The sequence below is a fragment of the Tetranychus urticae genome, chromosome 1 (assembly GCF_039701765.1).
Source record: "Tetranychus urticae isolate SD_2017Ah chromosome 1, NJAU_TeUrti_SD_1.0, whole genome shotgun sequence".
NCBI lineage: Eukaryota > Metazoa > Arthropoda > Arachnida > Trombidiformes > Tetranychidae > Tetranychus > Tetranychus urticae.
This window is the reverse complement of record NC_142958.1, coordinates 25,424,804-25,442,697: the sequence shown is the minus strand read 5'-3', so window position 1 is coordinate 25,442,697 and position 17,894 is coordinate 25,424,804. Positions and strand designations below refer to the sequence as shown.

Here is a 17,894-nt window from a genome sequence, read left to right as displayed (position 1 = left end):
GCATTAATTAGTACTGTTGTTGATTGTAAATCTGTGAAATCATCAGAGGCTGGTATATGTACTTCAAATGAAACGCCCCCTTCTAAAGTTGTTGAAGGTCTATATGATACTTCATAATGACTTTCAATGGCAGTTTGAGTTGGAGGGATTTGAAATATTTCAAGTTCAGACTTGCTAACTGGTACAGAGTTTTGATGTAAAAAATCCATCATGAGAATATATCCGATTTTTTGGGTCTTTTTCTCAAAGTTTTTATAGACCGTGATTTTTTTGTAGTTTTCTTTCTTTTTCTTGTTCTTATACCACTTCCTTCTTGATTTATCAAGTCTGATAAATGCTTCAAACTTCTCGTTGCTGCAGATTTAACACCTTCTTTGCTTCTGATTTTCACTGCTTGTTTGACATTACCGTGAGATAAAATATCATTACTTATATTAACTCCTGTTTTTAGTAATTCTTTTCCTAATAGTTTCAAAATGGGAATTCCGAATCTTTTTAAAATGGAACCGAGACCATATCCTCTTTGATATGGTTGACCTCGAAACACCTCAATTTCAGAAAAACCGTTTCCAGCTTGTGACTGATAGTGATTAGTAAAATCACTATCACAATTACAATAAACTCTTCGTTGCATTTTTATTATTAAGTTAATCTTTATTTTTCTTATACAATTTTCTAAAATGTAAGCTTATGAAAGTTCTACCTGATTTGAATTTTACTTGTGACCCACTTTCATCACACATTATTATGTTGATAGTTTCAATCTTGCAGGATCTTACAGGATAATAAATTGGTTGAGGGAATGAAACATGCCCCAATTTTTCAAAATTTCCTTTACTCAGAGGGACAACTCGTAACAATCTGGAAGTTGCATCACCAACGAAATGTTCTCTTATTATGTCAGTATAGATGAATAACAAATGAGATTTTATCCCTATTTCTGGTCTTGATTTTGCATGTACATATTTCAATTGATTCTTGACAGCATTTCTCAATTGATTGAAGAATGTATTGGAATCAAAACCAAGAGTTTTAACTAAATTTAATTCATAAATTTGTGGGTAAACTTTATATTTTCCGTCAGATCCTCCTACAATGCGAATTCTCTTTTCAGTATCTTTATCTTTATCTTTTTCTGTAACACTTTCTTCGTGTTCTTCAAAATAAGGGGCTGTCCATGATTTAGGACAAATTGATGCTATTGATTCATTCAACCCATTAAGGAGTATTCCAATTTCGTCAGAATCATTATAATGAAATTCAGTTGTAAAAACTTGCTCTGGGACTGCAAAAATAGCAATTTTAACTTTTCTCCTGATTGCTTTGAATTGAATAGGATAGAAAACTTCTTTAATTCCTACTTCCCAATCACCTTCTAAAATAAGTGGATGATTTAATTTATTTGTAAACTTTGACAATGTATTATCTTCATAAATATTCATTGATGCATTTGAAATAACATCAACATAAATTTCATCGGATAGAAGTGACATTATCAGTCCAACTGTTGAATTTATCAGGATAACCTAACCACTTTACAAAATATTCTGTTTTTCTAGTAGTAGGATTAACCCTAGTTCTTATAACTTTTTCAACTTTATAATGCTCTGGTTCATCTGCTTTTATCAATTCATAATGATAAAAAATAGAAGTAATTGGTTCGTTTAATAAATCACAGATTCTGTAAATGAATCCTTGTGGTGTTTTCTTAACTTTCGTTATTTTAAACCGTTCTTCTGTAAAATTCTGTGTAGCTCCTTTTTCAAACGTACTTTTAGCTCTCGTTATCCGTACAACATCCCCAACATTGAAAGGTTTAACTTTAACTTTAGATTGACGATGTAATTTACGCATATTTATTACAACATCTCTCACGTTGTTTATATTGACTTCAATCGGAGACATACCTATAGTACGATGATAAGATTGATTATACCCCTTCACAAGAGATTGTAGATTATCAATGTATCGTTTGCTATTTTTTGCATGCAAAAATCTGTAAATTCTCGATCTAATTGTTCTATTGAATCTTTCAACAACAGCACATTTGATTACATCATCAGTTGAAGTAAAATACTTGATCCCGTTTTCTTGTAAGAAATTTTGCAATGTAGAATTTTTAAATTCTCTTCCTTGGTCAGTTTGCAATTTTTCAGGTTTTCTTCCACTAGATAAAATTTTCTTGAAAGCTGCAAGTATTGACACTCCAGTTTTATCTTTTAATGGTTCAATCCACGCAAATTTACTTAATAAATCTATGACTGTAAACAGATATTTGAACCCATCATTTTGTCGTGCTATCCATGTCATATCTAGCAAATCACCTTGCCATTGTTCATCAATACGATCTACTAGTATTGGTAAGCGTATGAAATTTTTTTTCCGGTTCTTGAATAAAGTATAAGTATCTTGTTTTTCAAGCCACTTTTCTATATTTGATAATTTTATGTTTGGGCTAGACTTTCTAACTACATCATAAAGTTTTTTCACACCTCCGAAAGCACCGGGTGATTCGGGATTCACATAGATTTGCGTGAGTATTTCTTCACTTGGCTCCATGTTAACTCTTTTGATGTTATGAAAGGATTGATCACAAATTTTTTAAGCTCTGGTTTAACTTCACGAATATAATCTAATACCCTTATAGCTCCAGGGGGTTTAGAATGTGAATACCATGATTGCAAGTATTTGATAATATTTGAAATGTTGCTTCTATGTATGAGTTTTCCGTTACTATATTTTATTTTACCATTTGGATTCACTAGAGAAGGATCACTTCTTAATACTGTTTCTAAATCATCATTCTGCTCTCGAGTCTCTTCGATCTCTTCATCTTCTTCACTCTCTCCATCTTCTTCACTCTCTCCATCTTCTTCACTCTCTTCAACTTCTTCATTAAGACTTAATGGAGCAGATGTTGTGTTATGATCTTCTTGTACATCAGCGATTGGATTTGGATCTTCATTCACATAATCCATTTGCGGAGGTGAATCTTTATTCATTAATAACGAGTTTAATAGTCTCATTTTTATATCTGTTGTTAGATTTGAATCCAATATTGGTTTGATTTCCTGTAAAGGATCCCTTTCATTCTTCGTGTTTTGCAGTTGTAGAAATTGATCTTCAGGAATTAAATACGATTTCATTATAACATTCATTTTATTAACTTTTCTGCTAAAATATTTGCTAGAACAGTTATCACAGGTGTTAATAAAGCTGGTAAAAATCCGCCTCTTTGATTTATGATGATGCAGCAATCATCAATTGCACTTGAACCAATTTTTCTTAAGTTATTTTTATAAAGAGCTAATTTTTTAATAGCTGCTTTCTTAAGTGGAATATTTCCTTTCAAAATATTACGTATTATCTCTCTCAATATTTTATAAATATTTTTTGGTGAGTTTTTTAATATTAACTTCCTTTTTGCTTGACTCTTTGCTTTTGCTAGCTTCCGCAAAGTAGGAAGATGTTTGACTACACTTTTGATTGACATTATGATTATATTTTTGGAAACAATCTACTTCTTATATAGTTTTATAATAAGTAACTTTTCATAAAACTTTTCTCTCCAAAAATATCTGTTAGTAATCGTAATTCATATTCGGTTTCGGGCTTGAGATCCACGAATAAATAAGAATGAGGTTTTTTCGTAGCATCTTCGTAAACTTTCTGGAACTTTTTGATTTTTGATGGGAACATCTGTCTTGCTATGTTAGTTGCAATCGATTGGTCTCTAGGATTTTTGAACAGAACAATATATTGTGTATTCAAGGAAATGTTCCGACTTTCATTTCCTCTCATAAAAAAGTTTTGTACTAATAGAATTATTGATAGATTTCTATGGTGGGAACCCTTTGTAAAAATTTCTGATATTGTCTTTGATGCTGCTGCTTCATGCATCAAATCATCTATAATTATCCATTGGGGAGTGGTTCCATCAAACATATTCATTAAATTATCAGGTAGTCCTTTCACGAAATTAACAGATTTTATTGTAGAAAATAAACTCTGCCACTCTCCATAAAAGTAAGTGATATTTGTAGGTGATGGTTTACAAACACGAATTTTGTTCTGTATTAACTTTTTTATCCAGTAAGTCTTACCAGAGCCGGTTGGTCCCGAAACCAACATTGTGAAAGGATGGTGTAAATACACAGAGTAAAGCTTCATAATTATTTTTATTTGAATAACACATTCATTAATCTTATACAGTTTTAGTGGTATTTTGAACAAATTTCTGCATGTAGTGAACAACTGATAATGAACATTTTGCATTACGACAACTATTGGAGTGAAGTGAACAAACTGCAATAGAACCATCATTAATATTCTTATTAGTTGCTCCATAGGCTAAAAGGTTGATTGCAGGTATATCCAAATATTCTAGGAACTCTTCAGCTTCCTTTGATTTAACAGCGACATGTTTTTTCAAACTGAAGATTCTGTTGTAACAATTTTCAATTTCCTTGCAAACTTTTACAACACCACGAATTCCGTGAGCTTTTCCAAGTCCTAATCCATGATGGTATTTTTCCAAAAATCGAGCTGAATTTCTTTCTTTTTCTGTAAACAAATTGTCAATAGTGCCAAGCTGGACACGAAAATGGCAAGTTTTATCATCGTCTAACCAGGCTAATTCTCTTGGGAAGAAAGCACCATTTGCATAAAATCCTTGGCAATCAAAATAAGCACAAATTGAATTCATGATACTGTTTTTATTTTAGACAAATTTAAAATTACTTTTACAAAAATCAAATTGAAAATGAAAAGAGAAATGATTATCTAGCTTCTTTTATACTTTGCAAAAGATTCAACTTTTCGTCTACAGACTGCGCATAAATCATGAGCACGCAACCACTGAACTAAACAACGTCTACATCCAGTGTGGAAACAAGGGAGACAAACTGTGTCAATTACATTTGAAATACAAATAAAACAAGAATCTGTTGAAGTACCACCAACTGTTGCTTCCGGGTCCGGTGAACAGTTGTATACCTAGAGCAAAAAATATAATTATCACCTTTAAGTTTCATTCATTAAATGGAAAATAGATAACCTTGTAAAGATACGTTGCCAGTGAATTGAATATATCTCGGTCCAATTCAGCAAATCGAACAGCACCGGAAACAAATTGTTTATCCTCAATTCTTCTCAAAATACTATCAACATTCCTCGGAGTAGACATATCATTGAGATTGAATGGATATATGAAAATTTGCTTAAAACGTTCATAATTATCTGGTAAGGATTCTTTGAATCTTTCAATCCGAGCTGTATCCAGCGCTTGTCCAATCAATTGATCAGGCACGAGGCGTCCATTATTGACTTCATAAGCGACAAATGAACAAAACAAAAAGAAATCAATCAACAGATCATGAATTTCTTTCTTTTCCAAATTGTTCTTCTGTTGAACACCAAGAAGATAAATTATTCCAGGAAGCAAAGTTTTCAAATGGGCTATCTCAGGTGGTTTTATTTTTATAACCTTCATCTTCTTCTGAATGGTAATAAAGTTGAAAGCACTTCTTTGTACTTTGAAATCTTCAACTTCGATAAATTCAGGACCATCCTGGACGATGAAAGCACGGATAAACTCTTTAAGTAGGATCAGGTGGCGTTTTGCTAGAACAACGCCTCTGTGGGTCGGGTAATCGTTATACCATTCACGGATATCTACACGGGTACAGAGAAAATCTCCTTCATCAGAGAAACCAGATGATAAAGTAAGAACTAAATTATCAGCAAGTTTAAGCACTGAGTGCTTTCTCCAACGTAAGTTCGGCATGACAAAAATAATGTATTTTATAAAACAAACAAATTATACAGTTTATAGTTCACTCAAATAGGAAAGGTAGTTAACTGATAACCAAGTAGTGTTGAACTTGATTATTTATACTTTTTTAAAAGGGAGCGCCCTCTTCATGAAAGCAGTCAATACAATTTCAATATCAGAAAATCTTTGTAATCCATTCATAACAATTGAGTTGGTGTGAAAAAACATTAAACAAATCTTGTTGTAGTACCAAAGAGCAGCAGGAAATAGTTCTGGTTCATATATGATATCCGGTTCATTGAAAAACTTTCGTTTATCAATCTGATAAGGGAGAAAAGACTTGACAGCAATGCTTACAATCTTCTCTAAAAATGAATCATAATCCGGGAACATTATCTTTATTGTAACAGAAACATCTGCTAGGGATTTAAATCCTGTTGTTGTGACTTTACCAGAAGCAAAAGCAATGCAAGTTTTTTTCCCATCTTTTTTTATCCATCCATTAAATCGTTTACGTCCTTTGTAATCATTTTCCGGAAGATCAATTCTCTGACCAAGATTCCAGATTGAAACAATATTAGTTATCTCATACTCAACTGACATCATTGATTGTAATGATGAAATTCGATCATCTTTGTAGCTTATATACGTGCTACACTCATCGTCATTACCCTGGTAATGACGATTCATTCCTCACGCGAACCATAATGGATCAAAGGAAACTAACGCTGATTTTCATCATTATTTCTATAGTTATAATGATTATAGTTTTATTAGCTCGTATTACGCTTCTAGACAATATCATGTTTCATAATGTATCATTAGCCTGATTTCTTTCATTTAGAAATAAGACAAACGGAAGTGCCTAGATAGGGGGAGGGCATTCTAACGTCATTAATTAGGGTCCGGAAAGTACCTGGATGGGGAGAGGGAAACCGGAAGGTCCGGAAGTGTGAGAAAGTTCTCTTTTTTTTACTACTGTAAACTGTCGTTGAATTGAAAAAGTGTTCAGTTCACGATGTACACGGTATTATTTTGCATCGACTAATGTAAAATTTCAGCTCTATAACTATTTAGGTCACATAGAGCCATCGATTTAACTACAAATCCAACTGTTGTGTTTTACAGAAAAAGAATTTCATCTCTCAAAATAAATTTATTGACTAGTTAGTAATCAGAATTTACATGGGTTTCACGGAAAAATCTGCGTAATAATCGTCGTAATAATAATATTCATTTTCTGGACCGTAATCATTGCCACCCTCTACTGATGACGCTCCTGAATCCGCGTCTCTTAAACTTGAAAAGTCGAGTTCATTTTCAACATCTTGGTTACCTAGGATATCTTTAATCACAGTATCTGGCATTGAACCGGGGCCGTCCATGGAAACTTTCATTAATGGAGATCTGCCATCGTTTTCATCGCTTGTTTGCGGATTAACTTTGGTTTTACCACTCATTGAATTTGTCAAGCCATTCGTGGGCATACCAATAATTCGCGTAGAAACATAATTAGTTGCTGTTAAAGCAAAAATAAATAAGCTTAAACACATTTTAAAATTCATTTTGAAATCTTTTTTTAACTTTGTTTATCTCGAGTTGAGATAAATTGATGATTTACATCCATCCGAGTTGCGAGTTTTATAGTAACCTCAAAGGCATCTGATCAAACCTATTACTGTTCTGGAAACGGAAATATGTTGTTGCATTTGCTGTTTGTTATTGGGTTTACTTTTGCAAATCAATCAGAGTAATTTTTTACACTGAATGAAAGTGATTGAAAATCAGTGATTGTGATCAAATCTGGTTCTAGCTTCAAGCATAAAGGCATAAATGCAAGATGGTACAACAAAACTCTATCATTCCTGTAAATATGATGCTATTAAATTCAAAAAATAGTCAATTGTAAATGAAAGTTTAACTTATTAATTTTCAAAGGAATGAATCTCCTGCAAAATTTGAATAATTAAGCTATGGCAAGGGGCATTGTAATTATCGATAATAAAAGCTTGACTTAAGTTTGTGGTTAGATTGATTTGAAAAATGAAGTTTGAATCAAACGTTTTTATAGTTTACTCAACCATTATTTTCAGCATTAAGAGTCGAGATGGTTTCTATTATAATTAAAGAAACACTAAAATCTGTTGAGAGCCTTGCATTGGGTCCACCCAGGCCAGTCTTGCACCAACCAGGAAACAACATTACACTAGTAACACCATCTTTCTTGACATGATCAGCGTATGTTCGAGTAAGCATATTTAGAGTAGCCTGGAAAAGAACAATAAAAATTGATGTGTGAATTAAACCTAATAATCACTGCTTATTTGTTATTATTATAGAATCAATATTTCAATATTACCTTGCTAGCTTTGTAAGCGGGAAAACCTCCGAAGTTTGCATTGGTAGTTTCAATACTTTCAGCTTCGGTTGAAATCGCAATAATTAACTTTCTTTGCGAAGCTTTGATAAGAGGAGTTAATGCTCTTGCTAGTAAGTAAGGTGCCACAGCATTGACTTCGAAACTTTTCAGCAACTCTTGCTCAATGCCAGCATTGTTTATCAATAGGTCCAAACCCGAGCTACCAACAATTTTTTTAACCTCAGCATAGAGGTTGTCATAAGATTTGTAATCAATTACATCCAATTTCAATATAGGAACATTATTGTTGGCTTTGGCTATTGATTTCAATTCCTAAATGTTAATCAAAATGAAAATCGCAAAGTCAGTTTGAATGTATCTTAACGTACAAAGAAATATCAGTGTTTTCTTACCTCAGCAACATCTACATCTCGACAAGGGGCAATAATATGAGAGATTTTAGGTTCCAGTGAAGCTAGTTGACGAACAAATTCAAGGTCGGTTCCTCGGTTTGAACCAGTGACAAGAACAGTTGAAACATCAAGCATTTTGATAGTTGTATTGACGGTTAGTTGTAATCCTCAATAATAAAAATCCAGTTTTGGTTGAAAAATGAAAGCTACAACTACAGTAGCAAGCAACTAGTTTCTTAAAAAAACCAATTAATCTGTTCATGAATAATTTTCGATAATTCGGCGGGTGTAACTAAAGTAGAGGTGAATATTTAGTTTATTATTCATCCAAATTTCCAAAAATTATGTTAGATGGATGATAAAGTGTTTATTGAGATACTGTTTTACTAGAAAAGGTAAAAAATATGAGGGTGCTTATTTCGACAAAAGGTGAGTATAAGATAATGTAACTTCTCAAAACTATATTTACAGTAATCATAATTCAAATTGTACAATAATCTTACAAAAATTTCTTTAGTGATAGAAAAATTCATTTTTGGAAAGGAGAACGACTTTTTGAATATGCAAGTTTATCCGATGACAATACAACCAGCTAATCAACTTTCACAATATCCAAACACAAAGGAGAGATTTGTATATCAATCATTAATCCAACAAACATCTATGATCGAAGATCTAACAATCAGAATCGCAATCAAAATAACAGGCAATACAAATCGCAATTGACAATTAAGAAATGTACTCCGCTTGGAAATAAGTTCAGGGTTGTTGCAAGTCATGAAATCGTTACAAAAAAACATATAGATGCTGAAAAGTACAATTTTACATGACTTTCTAGTAATATTTGTAGATTGCTCTCTAATCATCTCATACAATTTCCAAAAAATATCCTTAAAAAAAATATAAATAGTACTATCAATGGCGCTAGCCTTCGCTTCCTGCATTTTCTCTCTGTTGGTCCAAGATTGTTAATTTTTTATAATGATGGACCCACAAATAGAAAAGGTTTCATTATTAATGATGGTAAACTGTCTCGTTTGCCCGGTTCCTTTAATTCATATCCTAATCATACATCCAATATGATACATTCGAATCTGATTGGTTTCATTTAGTTTGAATCGAAGCACCACAACAGGACACATGGGTCTATCTTATTAGATTCAAACAAGAAAATATTGCATTTTAGTAAAAAAAGATTTGACCAAATTAAATTTTCTAAATGAGACCAATAAAATATAATTTACTAATAAGACCAAAATATCTGGTCTCATTTTTTATTAATCGCCCCTTACAACTTAGTTTAAGGTATTTTTTACTAGTTTACTCTCTAATGCCGGAATCGGATTAGTATCTGTTGCTATAAAGCCAGAGATAAACAAGTGAACCGTATTTGCCTTTTACCAAGGGTTAGGAAAAAGATGATATCGATTTCAAATTGAAATAACATTTCAGATTTCGATTTTTTTGATACAGAGAAAATTCAGTCTAATATCTTTCATTTGGTACTACGATCGTAGTTCTGGGACGCACAGATAGCACGCAGATCGATTTTTAAAAAGAGTTGATGGAAAACATTTTTTGAAACTTATGGGAAAATTAACATGTAAAAATCAAGTTTTTCCGATTTCCCATAGACGTCCAATGTTAAACCTTAAAAAACTTTTTTCATGAACCTGTTTTGAAAATCGAGCTGAGCGTTATCTGTGGACCCTAAAACTACGATGGTAGTAAAAAATCAAAGACAAAGGGCTAAATTTTCATCTTATAAAAAAAATCAAAAATCAACATATTATTCGAATTTGAAAACGGTATCAGTATTTACTACCCCTTGGTATGTGGAGTATTTACTGTTTCTATTGAATATTCTCGAACTATTCATTCTCGAACTCTGGAATAGAACAAGTCAATTTTCGTAGTCACAATGACGAATCGAAGTGACTCGAATCTAATCTATCCTACTTTTGTTGATTTAAGTCGAAATTCTATTCAAAATTTCCATCAATTTCGTACGAACGATCAAACCCATCGTTGCATTAATTTTCTGTAAGCAGTTGGCTTGTTTACTTCCACCGGGTGACTGGTGGTTTGAACCTTGGTACCTCAAGCTTGTCAGACTCTTCATGAATACTTTTTATTTGGTGAAAAAAGTAAACCAAAATATGCGAAAAAAGATCAACAGCATTTTCAGCAATTATTGTGTATTCATCGTTATAAGTGTAGCTTTTTTAAACTCTTAACTTTCAAGCTTGTCTAGCTCTGGACCAAGATTTTTTAGACTTGTAAACTCTGACTTGTAAAGAGTGAAACATTTTCTCGATATTTTTTAACATTAAGTGATATCAGCTCATATCAGCTTATTAAGTGCTCGCTCTAAAAATGTCTATCAAACTCACATTTTGTTGTTTTTCAGACTTCGTTGCTTATGTACAGAATCGGTCGTTGAATGACTCTTTGAGTGATCAGTCTAGACTTGCTATCAACCAAAAAAACCTGTTGGACCTTCTTATGATTATTAACTAAACATCTTAATTTCACATTAAATTCGTGAAATTTACATCTTGTTTTCTGTTAACCAAAATCAGAATTGGAAATATGAATGATCTAATATCTTCAACTACACAAAATGGTACAATTATTGTTGATTTTTGTCTGTCAAACATGTTTCATTGCCAATTAGTTTTGAACGTGACAAAAGTGAAATGATATAGTTGAGGTTAAATAGCGTGTTTAGTGATCGGTAAAGCAAACATTGTTACAATTTAAGCTAAGGTTAAAAGTGATTGAAAATCACTGATTGTGATCAAATCTGGTTCTAGCTTTAAGCATAAAGGCATAAAGTTTATATTTATAAACACAAGATGGCACAACAGACCTCTGTCAAATCAAAAACAAAATGAAATTTCATTAATCAAAATGAATGTTGTAAAACTATTAAAAGTGTAAAAAAATTCAATTTCATTTTCAATTAAATTCAAAAAATAGTCAACTGTAAGTGAAAGTTTAACTTATTACTATTTCAAAGGAATAATCTCATCCAAAAATTGATGAATCAAGGTATGTTCAAATTAATAAATCCATGAATCTGAGTTCCATACAGCAATCCATAAATTCGTAAATCTGAAATTTTTGTGTCATGTAGATGAGGTTATAATCAGTTTAATGAACTTTTAGACAGATTAATTGAATTTGAGACAAAAAATCAAATTTGAATGGCCTCGTGAAGTTGTAAGTTGATAACTAAATGAGCGCCAACTTGTTCAATCAGCCGTTTGGTTCTTTATTAATCTGTCTTTTCCTCTTTCCTTTTTGCCTCACTTTTTTGCTCAGTCTCATTCAGCTCCTGTTTCTTGTCTTTAATCTTCCGCTGAAGAGACAACAACAAATCAACAAGTGGCAATCAACTTTTATAACTATTGTTTATTAATCATCAACAAAATGATGATTTTTTCCTTGTCTTCCTTTGCAAGGCTAATGTCTTGAGAAAACATCTTACACCAACATTTAAAGTGTACATTTTCATGTTTGCTCTTGTACAATTAACATTGCAACATTAAACAAGTGACTTACATCGTCTCAACACTGGTTTCACGGTGCCTCAGGTAAATTGTCTTGTTCACTTACTGTTAAATAATAGTCTAACTTTCAGCATTTTGTCTCCTTAAGTTGTTACCTTCTGTTAACATTATTGTTTTTGCATAATTTGTGTTTCTATCTTCTGACATTTTTTTTCTCCTTTTGTTAGCTTAGGTTTTCACATTGTGTTGGCCGATAATAGCTTGCAAAGTAGCTATCAAATAGTCGACAAACCACAATAATCTAGGAAAACTTTCGTGTATCATCAAAAAGGAGGGAAAAACAATTGACCTGTTATTAGCAAAATGAAGCAACGGAAAACAATCAGTGAAGAAATTAGTGACCTTCGAATGTGGTTTGATGAAGAATACGGCGATGAACCTGGAATTTGCGATCAAATTGATTACAAGAGAGTTATGAATAATGATTGGTTGGTCAAACGGTTTATTTTGAGCAATGAAAATGGACCAGTCAAAGGACTGGAATGCTTGAAACAATACCTCGCCTGGCGGAAAGCAAACCGTGTCAATTACTTCAACCAATTGGTAATTCCTCGTGAGATATATAATCTGGCACCAGTTTTCCAATATCTTCCTGATTATCGAGACAATAATGTGCTTTACATCCGTGGAAATATACTCATGAAACTGACTGATTTAAGCGATATTGTACGAACTCTTCTGATTCACAATATTGACAGAATCGATGGATCTTCAGAGCGTGTCGCTTCTTGGGGATTGGTTGTTGATGTCACTGGATCTGATTATTCCCAATTAAACTCATCATGGCTACAAGAGGCAAACACAATAATCTCAAATTATTATCCTCTTGGAATGCGATACATGTTAATTTATGGGGCGTCTCGAATGCTCAGAATGTTTGGGAAAATGATTGGCTTTGGTGGCTTACAATTTGTGGACTCTAAAGGTATTCTAGATTACATTCCAGCTTCTAACCTACCCGATTTCATTGGAACTGGTGTATTTTCCAAGACAAATTATCACAGAATTCCTAAGGAAGCCAAACCCTTAAAAGAAATGGCACTGAATATTGACGAAGCAAAAATGAACAGCATTCTGGAAACCATCAAACCACTTCTTATTGATGAAAAACAGTGTGTGATTGTCGATGAATATTGAGCTGATATGGCCATTCAATTTTTGACCAGCTTTCTCTTTCAATATCTCCGTTCGTAGCAGAACATTAATATTTATTCCAGTTTCAATGTAACCATCAATGGAGAGTACAACTCACAAAATCTTTCATTGACTAATCTCGCCCTTTATATATCGAGCAAAATCTTCAATTCCGCCATTTATCTATCTCAAGTTAAAGCAAATCAATTACATATCCACTGATATTTGCTTGAAATTTTGATATCAAGCAACTTGACACATTATTTTATTTTAATACCAATTTTTGTTTTTTTGTATTTTTTACAAGTATTTTTGTTATTGACTGTTCCTTTTGTTACTATTTAACTTTTAATCATCATTAAACATTTGTTGCTAATTTTTCAACTCTAATCTTGGATTTTTTGCCTCTTTCATGTCTTTTACTCAATGCCTCAATATTCAAATGAGCCAGAACTATTGAAGCAAATCAGTAATTTGCCAATTAAACAGATTAATAGCTTGTTAACCAAATCATTAACCTATTAAGTCAAGTTAGTCAAAAATATTGAACAAAAATACACAATCAAAAGGAAGAAATAATAGCTATAGAATCAGAAAGGGTAATCAACGTATCAATACGTATAATTTCCTAGTTAATAGTCAAATCAATCAATAAATTAAAACAAAATCCATACAAGAATCTGAAATATCATATCAACACCTAAAGCTTTTGAGCAGTCTTTTGACAAACAGTTGGATAACAAGAAACTTGAACCCGATTGAATTTGCACGTCAAAATTTTCCTTAACCAAATCGAGCGACATTAAAATTAATCCATTTAAATGTTTTATCGTTCACTTAATTGTTAGACATTAAATTGTCTAAATTATTTGATGATTATTTAATAATAAATTAGTATTTTAAGTGGAAAAAACAAGTCAAAATGTTGATAACCAAAGCTGATGAAAATGTTGGATAATTTGTCATTCAATGGTTCTCCTATTTTGATTTTTGCTGGATACACAATCAACTGATCAACCAAATTATTTGGTTCAAAGCTGGATTAATTGTCTGCTAATCTGTTGATTGAATCTTTTTTGATTTATTGACTTGACTTACATCATGAAATAATATGAAATTATATTTAATGGCTGATGACAGGTCAAAAAATCATCGGGAAAGTAAGAAATGAAAATGTCAATTGTTGATGTTGAAAAAACGTTTGAAAGTAACAATTGGAATTGCAAATTTGCTCAGTCGAATGAGACTTGATTCATTGAACAATCAAAGTCAAGAAAAACAATTAATCATCGTAGTTGTTCACCTTAATGGAAACTGAAATGACAAAAGCAGAAGAAAAATATTCTTGATTAAATCCAGTTTATTCAGTTAAACCTATGCCAAACAATAGATGCTTATGGTGAGTTCAACTGTCTTATTTTTAGTTTAATTGTAAACAATTTAACCTTCAAATTAGAGTCAATTTAAAGGGACTTTTAATCGATATTTTTCATGTTTTATTCAAAGCAATCTGAATAAATGGAAACCGTTTGTTGATTCAATGGTTAATATGAGTCAAGGGAAGGTTAATTTGTATTGTAATTGAGCAAAGAAAAGTCAAATATTAACTGAATTAAAGCTGGAAAATTAACAGATTAATCATTAGATAAACTATTTCAACAATTAGATGTTTGTCAATGAAAGTCCATTTTTGATGGATCCATGGCTGGACCAAAGAGTCTTTTAACAGTTGCTTATCAGTTAGTGAGGAACCAGGAAAAACAGTGAAATACGTGAAATGATTGGCAATTTAGTGATGGAATAATTAATATTTAATTGCAATCTGATTTTAATGATTTTAATTGAGTTGAATTTGATGAATGAATCGTTAATTTCATCGCCATTTTCAAGCAATTTATCATTCAATTTCTAGCCAGAAACATTTGGGTTCAAAATTTCCCAACTTCAATGTAATCACGTTAAAATGATTTCTTGACTCGGGATTTTTCAGCTTTTTGTGAAAAGCTGTGAGTTTTCAAATGATTAGATATCAACGTTTAATTGTAGTATACGAAAATGGCAACTAAATGACAATTAAATTGTTGGCTTATAATATTTTCAAGCTATCAACTTGTCATCATTGAGTATCAACAATATTGATTCACATTTCTTGAGCTTAAAATTTTCCCAATTGGAAACATTTGATCTTATTGTGAGCTTTCCATCAAATTTTATAAGTTGAAAATGAAACAATTAAATGGCAGTAACACACATTTTATGATGCTTTATGTAAATTGAAAATTTGGTTTTGGTGAAAATTTATTGCCTTACTGTTAAATGGCTGATGAAAGGTTCGTTTTTGCTGTTATATGTTTAAATAATTAGTGATAGTAATTAGTGGGTATGAAATTAAACATCATGATAGTATTAATGACTATATCAATTTACTCGACGATTGTTTGGGAATCCGGTAGGTAAAAGTGAAACAAAAGGAACCATCATCAGCACTTTCATCACCAATTTTTTATTTAGTTTTGTTACTTCTTTCCGTCTCTTTTTGTAGCTATCATTTTTATTAGTCAACTGTAAAGCTTCAATGACTTGAGTAATTAAGCTTCAATCATTCAGATTAGGCTTATTAACATTTATAAGATCCATTTACAAGCATCTAAACAGGGTCGTAGCAATGGTAACAAAAGCCAACACGCCGTATTCATGCTCATAATGTGATTTAACAAATGAAATGACCAGAAATAGTTGGTCTTGAAATACAGAAAACTCGCCAATTATTGGTTATACTATTACCGATCGCATGTTTAATTGTGTATAAACACGCGTTTTAGATGAAAGTATAACTAGTGAATAGATGGAGTGAAAAACTGCAGTTGGTTCAGTTGGTACTAAAGGTAAAGTCGATTATCATGTAATTTCCCGAAGTTTTGCGTGTATAACCAGGATATCGGCTACAATAAGAGTTATTACCTCCATAAGATACACTCGACTTTAAAAGAGTTCAGGCCAACATGTGAGATTGATCCGATTTCATTGAATCTCAAGATTTGGGCTGATTCAATGAGCCTTCTAACAGTTCCACGAGCCAAGTAAAATCACATTCATCCAGGAATTTAAATTATCCAAATTACTATGTCTCGGATGAGCTTGATTGAAATCCTCAATTCTAAGGCTTTATCCATTAACCGTAAATAAAGAAACCAAATGGTAACCAAAATGTATTGAGTTGAATTGTTATTTAAGCCATCCAAAGCGATGTGATATGAATACTTAACTAATTAGTTTTGAACGTGACTAAAGTAAAACAAATTAAAATCAGAAAACAACAATTAGCAAACTAATACTTAAGGTTAAATAGTGATCAGCAAAAACAAACATTGTTACAACAAAAAAAATCTGGTTCTGTGAGCATAAAGCATAAAGTTGGTAATTATTAACACAAGATGGCACACCAAACCTCTATCAAATCAAAACCCAAAATTAAATTTCATTTATTAATTGAACTTGTTTTAATTAAGCCTTTAAAAGATTGATTTATAAATATGATTCCAATCAATTTAAAACAACAAATGTAAATGACATCTGAATTGGAACAATTGAAACAATTGAAAATAATAAATTGAAAATCACTTTCAAGTTTCATTGTTTGAAAAGGCAAACTGACATGCAAGTGAATCCAAAGTCAATTGCATGTCATGGATAAATAATACAATTAAATGATTTGTCAAACAAATATTACAATTTGTATTACATTTGAATTGAAAAACATTGAAAAAATAAATTGATTAACAAAAGTAAAACAAAAAATGTTAAAAGATTGAGAAATGACAAAATGTCAACCTAATTTTGCTTCTCATTATATTCACAAACGCAATCCAAATCAATGTAAGTTCAATCCATTTGATTAGCAATGTTTTTAAATCTAAAAACGGAATCGACTGATGAAATATTCATCAGGATGAACCAGAATTTTTCATGAAAAGTTAATCAAATTGAGGCTTGTTGAGGTTGATGAAAATGTTAACTTTTGAAAGTTAATCAAGTAATGAAAATCAATTGATTAATAAATAGCCAATGAAGAGTGAAAAAATTGAAAAAACAAAGCTTCTCAAACACTGTTCAGTGCTGCTTTTAATGACATGATAAATTTATAAACTGTGAGTTCTGAAAAGGTTTTCTATAAAGGATTGAGGTATTCATGATAATCTAAAGACTGTTCATGATCAATATTGAATGTTGCGGAAAGTATGAAAAGTACAATCTCATTTATCATTCAATGTTCAATCCCATTATTGTTACCATTGTTATTATTCAAAGACATGAAATGAACAATAATTTTTTGGCCAAAATTTTAAACCTTTTCAAAACCTTTATCAATAATGAATTGGACTGAAAAAGAAAGAAATGATTTCCATGATTAAAATTACATGGAAATCATTTGACTCTCTGAATATCAAACGGTTTACCTTTTTATGCTTTCCAATTGAAACAATTTGAAACAATCAATTGGATTGAATCCAGTGAACCAAAACCAACAAGGAATCTTAACTGTCTCTGTTAACCCAAAAAGTAACCCAATGAGTTTAGGAGAGACTAACAATTGTAAGTGATGATCAATGGTAACAATTAGTTGAAATAATGTCAGGTTA

At 31.6% G+C, this 17,894-nt stretch overlaps 2 protein-coding genes across 4 annotated transcripts; one reads left to right on the top strand and one right to left on the bottom strand.

The window, feature by feature from the left end:
- Nucleotides 1-7,793: 7,793 nt before the first annotated feature.
- On the bottom strand, nt 7,794-8,680 carry LOC149094835 (uncharacterized). The gene is made up of 3 exons (XM_089266006.1): nt 8,546-8,680; nt 8,133-8,465; nt 7,794-8,041 (listed from the first exon to the last, which is right to left on the bottom strand). The coding sequence occupies exons 1-3, from the start codon at nt 8,678-8,680 to the stop codon at nt 7,850-7,852; spliced, it is 660 nt and encodes a 219-aa protein (XP_089122132.1). The 3' UTR covers nt 7,794-7,849.
- A 2,745-nt stretch (nt 8,681-11,425) lies between these two features.
- Nucleotides 11,426-13,632, top strand: LOC107364654 (uncharacterized). 3 transcript variants are annotated; one of them, XM_015932083.3, is made up of 3 exons: nt 11,426-11,599; nt 11,873-12,144; nt 12,293-13,632. In XM_015932083.3, exon 3 carries the CDS (start codon nt 12,424-12,426, stop codon nt 13,255-13,257), a length of 834 nt encoding a protein of 277 aa, XP_015787569.2. In that variant the 5' UTR covers nt 11,426-11,599; nt 11,873-12,144; nt 12,293-12,423; the 3' UTR covers nt 13,258-13,632. The 3 variants fall into 3 exon arrangements, with proteins under 3 accessions (XP_015787569.2, XP_015787571.2, XP_015787570.2); XM_015932085.3 differs by having other exon boundaries at nt 11,442-11,599; nt 12,288-13,632; XM_015932084.3 differs by lacking the exon at nt 11,426-11,599 and adding an exon at nt 11,685-11,770.
- The last annotated feature ends 4,262 nt before the right edge of the window (nt 13,633-17,894 follow it).

Coding starts and splice junctions, on each gene's coding strand:
- LOC107364654 (XM_015932083.3), top strand. CDS start 12,424: ATGAAGCAACGGAAAACAATCAGTGAAGAAATTAGTGACCTTCGAATG.
- LOC149094835 (XM_089266006.1), bottom strand. CDS start 8,680: ATGCTTGATGTTTCAACTGTTCTTGTCACTGGTTCAAACCGAGGAACC. Junction 8,466..8,545: donor GAGATGTAGATGTTGCTGAG/GTAAGAAAACAC, acceptor ATTAACATTTAG/GAATTGAAATCAATAGCCAA. Junction 8,042..8,132: donor CCGCTTACAAAGCTAGCAAG/GTAATATTGAAA, acceptor GTTCTTTTCCAG/GCTACTCTAAATATGCTTAC.